This window comes from Heteronotia binoei, chromosome 2 (assembly GCF_032191835.1).
Source record: "Heteronotia binoei isolate CCM8104 ecotype False Entrance Well chromosome 2, APGP_CSIRO_Hbin_v1, whole genome shotgun sequence".
In the NCBI taxonomy this organism is placed as follows: Eukaryota; Metazoa; Chordata; class Lepidosauria; order Squamata; family Gekkonidae; genus Heteronotia; species Heteronotia binoei.
The window spans coordinates 54,301,418-54,315,338 of record NC_083224.1 but is presented as its reverse complement, the minus strand read 5'-3'; the positions used below and the strand labels follow the sequence as shown (position 1 = coordinate 54,315,338).

The following is a 13,921-nucleotide window of genomic DNA, read 5'->3' as shown; positions in this document are numbered from 1 at the left end:
TTATTATTCAGAACCTAGACTATGCTGCTGTAAAAATGTTATACTCCAGTGTTTCCCCTGTTTTCCTTCAGTCTTTTTAAAAAGGCCAACAGTTTTTAGTGAAATTGCTGTTTTTGTTGTTGTGGAGGGGGATGGAATAAAAGTGACTGTGCATGTCTGGGAAAGACATCTGGAAACTGCTTCCAAACAGCCACCATTGGAGCTAGAGCCACATTCAGTGCAGAGCACAACCACAGTGATAATTCCTCATCCAGCTGATCGCTAGGGTGACCCACAGGCTTCTAGAAAAATGTCCTGCTTACAATGTGGAAATGGGCTGCTGAAGCCTTTTCATGGCATGGAGGTAAATAACATCACCTGATAATGACACCCCATTAAGCAGCTATAAAAGAGACAGGCCAGTTTTTCACAGTGGGCAACCCTATATGATTGCAGAAGCACAAAGAGGGCCTTGTATGGAAGTAATCTTGGAAATGGAGCTTTGTACCAATTCAGATATTAGTCATTTTAATGAATTCATCACAAGATGTTTTAGGGGCACTGTGTCATGCTTCCCTTGTTAAGTACTAATTCACTGGTTGCCAGTAGTATTGCAAGAATTGTTTTAATAATTTTAAAATTATTAATATTGTTTATATGAATATTGTCATCCACTCTGAGCCCTGTTGTACAGGGGAGGTCAGGCTATAAATCTAATAAATAAATTGATCAATAGTTTCCTTAGTCATATGTATGTGTTTCCACCTGGTGGTGGGCAATGCTTGCTGTATCAGTAAAAAGGCTTGAAAACAGATCAATTATATTATTTAAATTTATTTATTTATTTAAAACACATCCCTTTTTTCTCCTGATCAGTGGGATGTGTGTTTTTCTTTAAGTTTTTATTTCTGTAGATATGACAAAAACTATATACCGTATATACTCGAGTATAAGTCGACCCGAATATAAGCCGAGGCTTCTAATTTTACCCCAAAAATCTGGGAAAACTTATTGACTCGAGTATAAGCCGAGGGTGGGAAACGCAGCAGTTACTATTCCTGTGGCAGGTAAGGCCACAATGCTGCTTGCAATGAAAGATGAGGAGAATGGTGGTGCAGAACACAAATCAACAATACCAAGGCAGAAGTCATTTCTGGTCAGACTGAAAACACCAGTCCCAGCACGACCCCTCCCCCTTCACTGAGGAGAGGAGAGCAGGGGGCAGCTTTAGCTGTCCTTGGAATTCCGGGGATGCGGGCGGAATAGTGACTCGAGTATAAGCCGAGGAGGGGTTTTTTCTGCCCAAAATTTGGGCAGAAAAACTAGGCTTATACTCGAGTATATAGGGTATATATATATATATATATATATATATATATATATATATATATATATGTTGCTATGCACTGGTATACATATCAGCTCTGTATGAGCTCCACAGCTTTCAACATAATTAAAACAACTGAAGGACCAGCAACAAAACAATAATAGCCAGTATTAAAATGTTTTTCAAAAGGTCCACTATCAGCTAAATATTAAAATTCACATAAATCAACAACGAAAATGTGTGTTGCTTCCAGTTTATGGTGACCTTATGAATTAATGACCTCCAGAATGCCCTATTGTTAACAGCCTTGCTCAGGTCTTCCAAACTGAGGGTCATGGTTTCCTTGATTGAATCAATCCATCTCCTGTTGAATCTTCTTTTCCTGTTGCCTCCAACTTTTCCTAAGCATTATTGTCTTTTCCAGGGACTCTTGTCTTCTTGTAATGTGATCAAAGCATGATAGCAAAAGGAAAGGGGAAATCAGCCAAAAACCCTGGGAGGGAAAGGAAGATTTTTACCTGGCACAAAAAAACTTGCCAAGCTTGGTGCCAAGAACATGTCTGGGGATGGAGTTGTAGAAGTTAGGTGCACCATATCTCTTGGCCTTTAATTGTACCTCAGAAAATGAATATATGAGGAGGAGGGAGTCTGTAGATGACAGTAACCAATGGGTATCACTACAATTACCAACATGCAAGTGGGGCATGGAGATCTGAAATTAAAACTCATCTCCAGGTTGCAGAGACTAGCTCCCCTACAGAAAATGCCTGCTTTGGAGAGTGGACTCTATTGTATTATACCCTGCCAAGGCTCCTCCCCAAACCTTGCCCTCCACCCCAGTTTACAGGGATTCCCCCACCAGGAGCTGGCAACACTCAGTATCACTGAAGTGTGAACGGGTACACAATAACATCCCAATAATAATGTAATTGCCACAACCCTTCACCAGCAACAATGTAAATGTCAAACCTGTGCCCCTCACAATTAAAACTCACCTATTGTTCATCATAAAAGAGGCCACTTGCCCCCACTGTCTATCTTGTTAATTATATTCTCTAACATTTTCTATTTTTCTTCCCCTTATAATGAGTTTCAGTGACTGAGTAATCTTTCCGTAAAACACTTCTAACAATCTCCATGACAATATTCTCATTAAATGTTTTTTAAATCTTAATTTAACTCAGTAGTTTTCAAACTTTTTCTGACCTCATTTCACTCATTAGGACCCATTTACAAATGTTTTTTACATTTCACCTTCCCAACAAAAAACCACAGGAATTTTTATCCATTAACATTGAACAAGCTTGAATTTTCATTTTTAGTATTTATAAATACATAGGTTTACAAAGACACAGGCTGTATACCGTGACCATTTTGTACATGATACAAAGGCAACCCAAATTTGCCATTTCTCCTTCCACAGATTCCTCTTCCAATTCACCCTAGTCCTCCTCCTGGCCTTGACCCTCCCGAAAGACATTAACCACGTTTAGGCCCCAATCCAGTGATTTAACAAATAACTTGATCTGTCTATGTCAGTTAGGGTTGCCAACTCCAACTTGAAAAATGCTTGGAGTTTTAGGGGAAGAGGAGGTGCTCTGTGGGGATATCACTCCATACAGTCCCTCCTCTAAAATGGCCACTTCCTCCATGGAAACTGACCTCTGTAGTCTGGAGATAGGATGTAATTCCAGCATAACTCCAGGTCCAACCTGGAGGGAAGCAACCCTAAATCAACCGTCTTTCACAGATATTTATGTTCCTAACTATGGAACTTCCAAACTTGAAACCAGTCCATATTTTGAATTGTAGTTTTATCATTGTTCCACTTAGTAAGGCTCAATCTAATTTATATTTCTGTGTATCCCCTTTAATCAGGTTATCTATCCATAAGTGTGTTTATGGAGCAATCCAATGCAGATCTACTCAGAACGAAGTCCCATTTTATTCGAGTGTTCTTAGGATCACAATATAATCCTAAATATGTCTGCTCAGAAGTAAATTATATTGAGCTCAGTGGGATACAGTTCTATCCCCCATGCTTTTAAAGCTTAGGACAGCCCTTAGGACAAATTATTCACAGCTTTGGGGTTGGATGTCATCAATATGCTGACAATGCTCAGCTCTATATATCCATATCCTAATCTCCTGGTGATGTGGTCAAGGTTCTGAATCATTGCCTGGTTGCACTGTTAGCTAAACAGATTGGAATGGAACCTTAAAAAAGCAGAGGTACTGCTGGTTTTGAAGGCAGAGGCATTGAAGGAGACTGTTCTCTCAACTTTTGATGGAGTTAAATTGGCCCTTGCTGACTCTCTTAAAAACTTTAGGGTCATACTAGGTCCAGTTTGATTATTGGAGAAGCCAGTTAATGCAGCTGCAAAAAAGGCTTTCTACCAACTCAGCCTAGCTCTTAAGATATTGCCATACTTTGCCATGCCATAGTACTAGACTACTGTCATGCTACAGTACTAGACTACTGTAATGCACTGTACATTGGTCTCCCCCCAGAATCAACTTGGAAGTTCCAAGTGGTCCAGAATGTCATGGCTCAGCTATTTTACATATATTCTATTGGCTGCTCATTTGTTACCAAGCTCAGTTTAAGATACTGCTATCAATGGCAAACGACCCCGTAAAAAGTCTGCCGTGAAAACACTGTGATGCGACGTCACTCCAGAGTCGGAAACGACTGGGGCTTGCACAGGGGACTACCTTTTTATCACTTAAAAGGCCTTTCATGGTCTTGGTTCTTCTTATTTATAGGACTGTCTCTTTTTTCAACTCTGCATCATTACAACTTTGCTCATGTCAGGAAAGATTTCTGCAGGTGCCAACCAAAATCAACAACTGCCCATATGCATGCTTTCATTATTGTAGCTCCCACCATGTGGACTGGCTTGCCTGAGGAAGCTCACACTGTCTTGGCCTTCTGAAAACTATGCAAAATTGAACCATTCAAGAGGGATTTTCTGCACAGGTAAAAGGGTTGCACTGTACAAAATGATTCATAGTTTAAATCGGATAAATGATTGGGACTGTGGTCTACATTGCTTATTGTAAATAGAGTCCTATCATTTAATATTTCCACTTCTTAATGTGCCATGTTAATACTTATGCTCTGCTTCAGTTCTTTCTTGTGGTTCCAGATTTCTAAAATTCTAATTCATTGGTTACCGAGTGTCCCATTTTGTTGGCTGTACTGACTCACTATGGGTAATCCACCTTAAGCCCCTGTGAGACAGGTGGACTATGAATAATGTAAATAAATAAAATAAGCAAACAATAGCAAACGTGTTTAGGAATGAAGCCAAAATAATACTTTTCCTGTCATAGAATGTCCCGAGCTTGAAGTTTGTCAATAAAAGACCACACTTTGTTAATCCTAAAAGAAGTCTTAACTAATACATTTTCATAACACTTAAGACATTCGTTTGTAATTAAAGTATTTGAACTCCTGTAAATTAATTTAATTCAGGATAAATATCCTATGGTTTTTTTTGTCAAACAGCCACTGGGTGCATTATCTTTAGAGAGAGAAAACTTTTATCAACCAAATATATTTCTGCATATTTTTACATTACATTTTCAGTGTTTGCCAGTTATTTACAGAAGTTCTTTGCTTTTCCCCCCAGCTCAGCAATTTCTTGTGTCATTTCCTACTAACAATCCCACTATTCATTTCTCTTTACATCAGCCTGAAATTGTTAATTTTCCCATGATTTTATCCTGCCTCTTCCCACCCTGAATAAGCATCCCAGTCAATCACCATGAGAAAGTCTCTGTATTTTATCTGCCCAGGCATGTCATTTCTAAGAGACCATGCTTTGATAACATCTTTTTTAGCAACTGATAGCTGACTAGTTGGTTTAACCATGCTAGCGCTTGCTTGAAGGACAGCCATTCTAGAATAAGGTCTGTTTTATTGCCATATTAATACAAGTTGGCTATAATGTTTGAATCCTTAAACGTTTATTAACTTTGTTTTCGTACTTGCAGTCAATGGCGTTTTAAACTGGTGCCTGTATTATAAAAATGCACATGTGGAGAACCAAATGAAAATAAAGGCTTTTATTATAAGAATTAAATCTATCAGGAGAAGATTTATTTCCTATACCCACAGGTACAAGAAATATTAACAGATACTCTGTCTGTATCATTATTTAGAACTTCTTAATTCTTTATTTAGGATTTTTTAAGATTATAAAAACATTATTTAGGATTTCTTAAGATTATAAAAAACACAATGTGCATAACAGATTAGGAAATCCTGCAAACCAGTGACAAATTGTGTTCGTTAAAACGCACACATTTTGAAATGCTTCCCATCTGGCAGTTTTCCCCCGGCCCCCACCCCCACCCCCCTGTAACTGGGGGAAACTTAATTACTTTAAATCTAAGACTTCTGCATCATTTTGTTAGCATTTTAAAACCCTACAATCTGGTAATGAAAATCTTCCTGCCCAGGCAGGATATGCTAGCAGCTTATTCTTGGTTGGCAATGATGACTGGTAAAAGAAATGAAATTTTGGTTGCGTTTCAAAAAACAGGCTTTGTCTCAAGTGAATGATTTAGAACTAAATCGCAGTGCTGAAAAATGTAATGGCCACAGTAAGGGAAGGCTCAGTACTGCTAGCCCTAAGCCCATCACTGTGTTCAGCATAACTGTTGAAACTCTGTTCAGAGATTCTTTCAAAAGTTATGCCAGATACACAAAGAGGTGGAGGTATGGTCAGAAGGTGTGATCCTGCCTCCCCAAATGTGATTTCAGCATGCACACACAAATGTGTCCACTGTCCTGGTCTCAGATGGCAAGTTTAACTAATAAAATTTCTTAACTAGGGAAAAATAAAAAGCATTCTTCCCAGGTGCCTTGCTCACAGATACTTAATTTTGTTTTTCAGAATTTAAATGCTCACAACAGTCTCATCAAAATCATGCCGCTGGGTATCCTTCAGGAATAAAAAGATTTAGAGGTGACAAATGCTTCCTAGCAGATCAGTATCATTATTACTTTCATCAGTAAATTTCAGTGTTTCCATAATGTTTTTTTATGATGTTTATTGGATCAGATCTGATTCTCCTTTGAATACTAACTGATACTATAATTTTTATTTTGGTTCTGCTTGTTTAAGACCTCTCGCCAAATGAGCTAAATAAAAGTAAAGTAAATTTCCGTGGTTTGATTTATGGCTTTATATTTTTAAGAGTGGAAATTTTAAATTGCTATTTTAAATTTTCTTTTATGAGTTGCCTTGGATGACAGCACACCAGTACTGTGAATAGAGAAATAATAATAATGACGATTATGATTATTTCTGAAGCCAATGCTTGGAAAATCGTCTAAGTTATTGCATTAACTTTCACAACAGCTTTTCAAGTAAGGTCTCAATGAGGGTCCATCTGATCACGACCCTTTTCTGGGCATACCAAGTTGTCAAAGTGTGAGAGAACTGTAGCATGCCGGATGAGAATTTGTATGGTTGCATACACTGTCATATAATGGTAACCTCCAGGAATGAGAGGACCTGCAAATGTACTTCCCTGTCCACTGAAGTCATGGTAATGTCCAGGTAATGGCATGACCTCTCCTTTTACACATTAAGATTCTTCACTTTTGCTTCTACAGACTACCATACTCATCTGGAGTTCTCACATGATTTTACCATACTTGTAAACATAAGCAACTGGTTCTAATATATGATGTCATTCTGGGGCTGCATTCTTCCTGACCAACAGGGTTCTCTCTCTTACAACCTAAAAGTGGACACAGGGTTGCCAACCTCCAGGTAATGCTGGAAATCTCCTGGGATTACAAATGAATTCATAGAATCATAGAGTTGGAAGTGACCTCTAGGGGCATCTAGTCCAACCCCTGCACAACGCAGGAAATTTAGAAATACCTTCCCCTAAATTCACAGGATCAGCACTGCTATCAGAACTCCAGGCGATAGAGACCAGGCTATCAGAACTCCAGGCGATAGAGATCAGTTCACCTAGAGGTAATGGCCACTTTGGATGGTGACTCTATGGCAGGGATATCGAACTTATTTTGTTATCAGGGCCAAATCTGATACAAATGAGACCTTGTCTGGCCGAGCCATGTTGGGCCAGGCCATGTGTGTACTTATTTAAGATTAGATAGCAGAGATACAAAGAGCCCTGTGGCGCAGAGTGGTAAAGCTGCAGTACTGCAGTTGGAGCCCTCTGCTCACGACCTGAGTTCGATCCCAGCAAAAGCTGGCTCAGGTAGCAGGCTCCAGGTTGACTCAGCCTTCCATCCTTCCAAGGTCAGTAAAATGAGGACCCAGCTTGCTGGGGGAAAAGTGTAGATGACTGGGGAAGGCAATGGCAAACCACCCCGTAAAAAGTCTGCCGTGAAAACGTGCAACATCAGCCCAGAATCGAAAATGACTGGTGCTTGCACAGGGGGACCACCTTTACCTTTTTAGCAGAGATACAAACTTTATAAAGGACACAGACAAACACAATTAAAGATTTTTTTTTAAACAACCTTAAAACATTAGCACTCAGTCTTAAAGGTGCTTTCTTTGTATTTCTCCTATGGGATCCAGGGAACTGGGCAGAGGAAGCTCTGGCTCTTTCCTTCCTTCCCCAGAGGACCAGAAGGGACAGTCACCTCAGCCAATAAGAAGGAAGAGAAGCTTGCCTCAGTAGCTCTGCTGTGCAATTGAGAAAGCCTGGCAAAGTAAGCTCTGCCTCCCTCCCCCTTCTTCCCCCAACTGAGGAGCCTCAGCCAATGGAGAAAAGAGAGGTTTTGCTCTGTAGCTGTTGAGCAAGCCTGGCAAAGCAAGCTGTGATGCAGAAGAGAGAGGGAGAAGGAAGCAGATGTTAGCCAGTTGCTGAGGGGCCTGATAGGAGCCCTCTGGGGAACTAATTTGGCCCCTGGGTTGTATGTTTGGCACCCCTGTTCTATGGCATTATACTTTATTCCTTCCTTTCCCCAGCCTCCGCAGGCTTCACCCCCAAAATCTCCAGGAATTTCCTAAGCTGGAGCTGGCAAGCCATTCTGTCATTGCTCTAGAACTCTTACATTATCCTTCTTTGCTGCCCTTTCCTTATCCCACTTGTTCTGTTGAAGGAACCTTAAAAAAAATAAAAATAAAAGCTGAACTTGTGCTATTTAATCCATATGGTCATTCATGCTGATAATTCCAACTGCTATGGGGCAATCCTGTGCATACTTACACCTGTCCAGTTCAATGGGTTTAGGCTGGAATAACTCTGCACAGGGTTGTAATGTTAGTTTATTTTAGTCCAAACTAATCATAAGTATGCCAGGTCTCTCTGCTTTTCCACACTGCAACACACTGACTGGTGTTAGTGTGGGTGAACAGATTGAATGAATGAATTTCACCCTTGGTTGTTTTTTTTTTGGTTTTTTTTTTGGGGGGGGGGGCGGGGGGGATGAAACCTCAACCTCAAAATTCCAGGAAGAAAATCACAAAGATTAGAATGTGGGGCACTATGGAGGCAAAATGACCCAAAATGGGGGGGGGGGCGCAACACCCACTCAATTTGTGCTATGAAACCAATGTGTTACAGTGCAATCCTGTGCAGTTACCCCAGTCTAACCCATTGGTTTCCGTATGGAACAAGAACGACCCAAACTTAAACATAACCTGAGTGCTGGTCTAGAGGCAACTATACTCTTCCACTCATTTTAGGCACAAGGAACCATCTGAAAAACCCTGTTTGTTCCAAGACCACATAATCGACTTACATTAACCGTTAAGCAGGGCATGATCCCATTCATCTGGACCCTATTCCAACATTTTTTCCACTATCCCAACCACCTTCTCCGTGGCTCTCCAAATCCACATTTTTCACACGCTCCTCTGCAAAAGTATACCCCAAAGGGCAGAACCCCCGGCCCCGACTTTTATTGCCCTGTTTCCTGGGACGTAATAAGTTTTTAAAACCAGACCTCAACATAACACAAAAAGACGGGCTGGACACAGCCGCAATCCTTAAAACAGGAACTTCTCGGAAAAGAAACTGCTTCGAGAAGGCAACGCGCACCCCCACACACGTTTCTTCCCCTTTGATCCCGCTCTCCATTCACAAGACGGGCGAGACAGGCGCCGTACTTACATCATGGAAGATTGCCAGTCCCTGGCCAAAGTGCGGCGAGGACTCGGTAGATTTGGGGCTGTAAGCATGCTTGGCGGACAGCAGGCACATCGTCAGCATCTCCGTACACGCCATCATCTTCGCAACTCAGGACAGAGGGGCTCTTGCTGGCACAGACACGGCTCTTGCCTTCCCTCCCGGCGGCTCCCAGCAACCCCAGCCCGCTCTGCAGTAGTGGGAAGCGGCAACTGCCCTCCGCTGCGAGAACCTCTTGGCAGCCTCCAGGCAACTTTCACTGCGCGCCTCCAGCCCGCCTATATGGTGCACTGATTGGTCAGGATCTTGTTGACTGGCAGGATCTGAGCGTCTCCCCCCCCACCCCGCCCCGCCCGAAAGCTGGCTATTGGCCCCCAGCCGCAGAGTTCGCCCGGTCGCCTGCTCGCTTCAAGGGTGGCGGGCTGATGGAGGGCCCAGTGGATGCCGCCTGCGAACGAACCACTCACGTCTGGAGGGTGCCAGCGAGCTGGGAAGGATTCAGAAAAGAGGGATTTCTTTTGGATAATAATAAACGTCTGGAGGAAAGACTGAAGGAGGAAACACTGTTGACTGTGTGTCAAAGTGTGGATAAACTGCCCACTCCCCCAGGTGGATGAGCTCAGGAAACAGAGGGTTGCTGAGTCATGGTTCCCCAGAGAGTACTGAGGTCTGGGACTCAAAGGGCCCAAGGAAGTGCGCCTCAAAACAACTAGAGACAGGGCCTTTTCCACAACGGCCCCTATGTGGTGGAACCAGCTACCGGAAGAGGTGAGGGCCCTGTGGGATCTTTCAGTTCCGCAGGGCCTGTAAGACGACCCTCTTCCGGTTAGCCTACGCCTGACTAGACAAATGTAGCTTTCTAGATCTTAGATTTTTGTGATTATACTGCACAGTTTTAATGTAAAATGTAAAATTTTAAGGTTTTTAGGTTTTAAATGTTTGAATTTAAATGTATTAATTTGTTCCGATTTTATTGTTGTATTATTTGTTGTAAGCCGCCCTGAGCCACTTGTGGGAAGGGCGGGATATAAGTTACGGAATAAATAAATAAATGGATGGATGGATGGATGGATGGATGGATGGAAGGATGGATGGATGGATGGATGGTTTGATGTACTGGGGGCGAGGGTTGCCAGCTGGCCTGGAGAAAACTGCCCTCCCGCTTTGTGTGGAAATGGACAGTTGAAGTTTTTCATGGCACCAAGATAAATAACTTCTCCTTACACGTGTATCAATGGGACAGAATGTTTATTCTGCATGAACAACTATTTGGGACATGGGGGGGGGAGCTCCATGTACAACTGAAATATATTGCTAACAGCTCAGAAAAAGTGACTGTGCATACTTGGTTACGGGGTGCACAGCTTGTGAGCCTTCTCTTCAATTTAGTACTGGCAGCACTGCCAAAAGCATCTAGCCCAAGGCTGAATGCCTTCATTAAAAGGTATGGGTGCCACAGGGTTTTGGGGGGTTTTTGCTTTGGGGGGGGGGGCTTCCGATAAATGAATTTAAATGTTTACAAAGATTGCCTCCATTCTTTAGGACATACCACTCAGCATTATAGAGATGCTTGCCACTCAGCATTGTAGAGACCCTTTAGAAATTAAAAAAAAAAAATCATACACCTACTTTAAAAATGGTTTCTAATGTGCTCATTGGAGAGTGTTCAGAATACCATGTTAAACTGTTTTTTTCTTATGGGCAAACTAGATGTGACGTAGGTTATGAATGGATGAGTCCACTGTTTTTGAAAGGAAACAGCAGCCAGTATTCATTAGGAGTATAGTTATGATGTGAGACTTTTATCCCTCTACCCCATGATTTCCCCAGTGAAAATGTGCCCACTGCACAGCTGTTATTAGGGAAGAGGGAAAAGACTATGAACCTCTTCTGGCATGATTCCCTTCCCTCCTTCCCAGGTATACAGCCCGGGAAGGGTTGTTTTAGTTGGAGAAACCCACACACTGGCACAGGTATGAATCACTGTTCTGCCCAACAGCTTTTGCCCTTTAAAAATGCACGGCATCATCATTGGTGGATCAGCATTATCCCTAGTTTGTCGGCTGCTCTAGATAAATTGACCTAGAATGTTCTGATTAACAACATCATTCATGAGAATTGCCATGAAATCCTTCAGATACGCTAAAGTGGTGGTAGTGGAGATCTTTCAAGCCCATAGCCAGGATTTTAAAAGTTGGGGGACATGTAAAAAAGTCAGGGGGCACTTAGCGGCTCCCCTCCCCTGGCCGCCACTGCTGTGACTCAGAGCATCCAACTCAGGATGCCTGACCTTCCCTCCCACCCTATCCTGCTGCTGCCACTGTTTGAGGAGCTGCAGGAGTGAAAGCTGACAGGCCAGGGGCATCCCCCTTCCTCCCCTGTGAATTAAATTGCATGGGAGGGGTACTCAGGAGCAGCCACTGTTTCTCCCACACCATTTAAAACAGGGGTGTTGAACTCATTTGTTATGAGGGCTGGATCTGACATAAATGAGACCTTGTCGGGCTGGGCTGGGCCATGTTCCGCCCAATTCCGCAAGGCCTGTAAGACAACTCTATTCTGGCTAGCCTTCAACTGATTAATAAATACTGTATGCCATCGGAAATGAAATAACATCAAATGATATTAGCACCTGACTGTTTGAATGTTTTAATGTTTACTTGTAATTTTAATTATGATGCAATTATGTGTTAATTTATGTGTATTGTGATTTTATGGGTTGTGAACTACCCTGAGCCTACTTCGGCGGGGAGGGTGGAATATAAATCTAACAAACCTAAACCCATGTCAGGCTGGGCCATGTGTGTACCTAGTTAAGATTAGGTAGCAGAGATATAAACTTTTAAAAGGACGCAAGCAAACATGACTAAAGAATTTTAAAAACCCCAAAAACTTAAAACATGCTTAAAACATAAGCACTTGTTGGCCTTAAAGATGCTTTCTTTGCATTTCTCCCATGGGATCCAGGGAACTGGGCAAAAGAAGCTCTGGCTTTTTCCCTCTCTCCCCAGGGGACCAGGAGGGGGAGGAGCCTTAACCAATGGAGAAAATTGAGGTTTGGCTCTGTAGCTCCTGTGTGATTTAGCAAGCCTGTCAAAGCAAGTTGAGATGCAGAAGGAAGCAAGAGAGAGGGAGAAGGAAGCAGATGACAGCCTGTTGCTTGAGGCCTGATAGGAGCCCTCCAGGGGCCTGATTTGGCCCCTGGGCCGCATTTTGACACCCCTGATTTAAAGGGCCTGTAGCCTCTCAGCTTTCACCCCTGTGGTGGTGGCAGGACAAAGGGGGAAGGAAAGGCTGGGGGCACCTGAATTGGGACACTCAACAGGAAGTCCGGGGGGGAGGGCCTCCACAGGCCCCCCTGTAGCTACAGGCCTGATATCTTTCCCCATGTTTTATTCCCCCAGGTGAAAATGGTAATTCAAATGCTTCTGGATGCAAACAGGAATGACCAGGCAAACCCTTTGTTTATTGGCAAGTTGTTTGCATGGATCAGAGGGCCTTGATAAACACTTAACAACCCCCCTCCCCCAGTTTTGTCTCCTGCTGTCCTTGAAACAGCAGCCATATGGACAGGCTACAGGAAACTGTGGCAGTTGCTTCCCTAATGGGGAGCGGGTTTTTTATTCACGCCAACGTAAAGCATTTGTTTTTGTCATAACAAGAACAGCAACCTGTGCATCTAATGCTGTTCCCCATGGGGTATTCATAATGACTACTGAATCTTTGGGTGTTTATAGAATATCAATTAACTCTGAAGCACCACTAATAAACTCAAAATCCTGCTGTAATAATCCCAGTCAGAAGCAAATAAAACTGGAGAACAGCAGCACACGTCAATACAACAAACTTGGCTGTGGACTACAGATCCTTGCTTGTTTGAAATCACCAGCCTGGGATGTGCTAGGTTAAAAGTACCTACCAAGAGATGATTCTTTTCAGAATACTGTGGAATGATTTCATTTGATTTAGATGAGTGTAACTCTAAATAAGTCTATTTAGGATTACACTGCAAGCTCTACTTGTCAGATAAACATTTGGGTGAAAGAACAGCGCATCTCCCCCCACCCCCAATGTGGCAATCATCAATAAAACACACTGAACACAAAGCAAAATAGGACATGTTTTTTTTTCTCAGATAACATGATTTTGGCTATTAAACCTGATTCACAGCTGGGAGGAATGGCACTTTGTTGTTGTTCCCATTGTTGCATCATGGAAGATTAGGCTAGAAGTCATTTGCAGCCCAACCCTAGGGATTTATTTTAGACTCTGGACCCAGCTTTTCTTCTCAGTGGGACCCAAAGTGGTTCACACCATCACTCTCCTGTCCTCCATTTTATCCTCACAACAGCCACCTTGTGAGGTAGGTTAGGCTGAGAGCAACTGCCTCAGTGCCAGAGCAAGAATTCAGACCTGGGTCTCCCAAATCCTACTCTAGCCTCTACACTGCACTGGCTCATAGTAAATGGGCAACAAGATCGCAAT

The 13,921-nt window shown here is 42.6% G+C and overlaps 1 protein-coding gene across 1 annotated transcript in view; it reads right to left on the bottom strand.

Moving 5' to 3' along the window:
• NECAB3 (N-terminal EF-hand calcium binding protein 3) overlaps positions 1-9,687 on the bottom strand; it is a 114,687-nt gene extending 105,000 nt beyond the window's left edge. Inside the window, exon 1 of the mRNA XM_060230993.1 lies at positions 9,422-9,687. Coding sequence (XP_060086976.1) covers positions 9,422-9,538 — 117 coding nt within the window. The 5' untranslated portion in view covers positions 9,539-9,687. The remainder of the gene's footprint in view (positions 1-9,421) is intronic.
• Between the last annotated feature and the right edge of the window lie 4,234 nt (positions 9,688-13,921).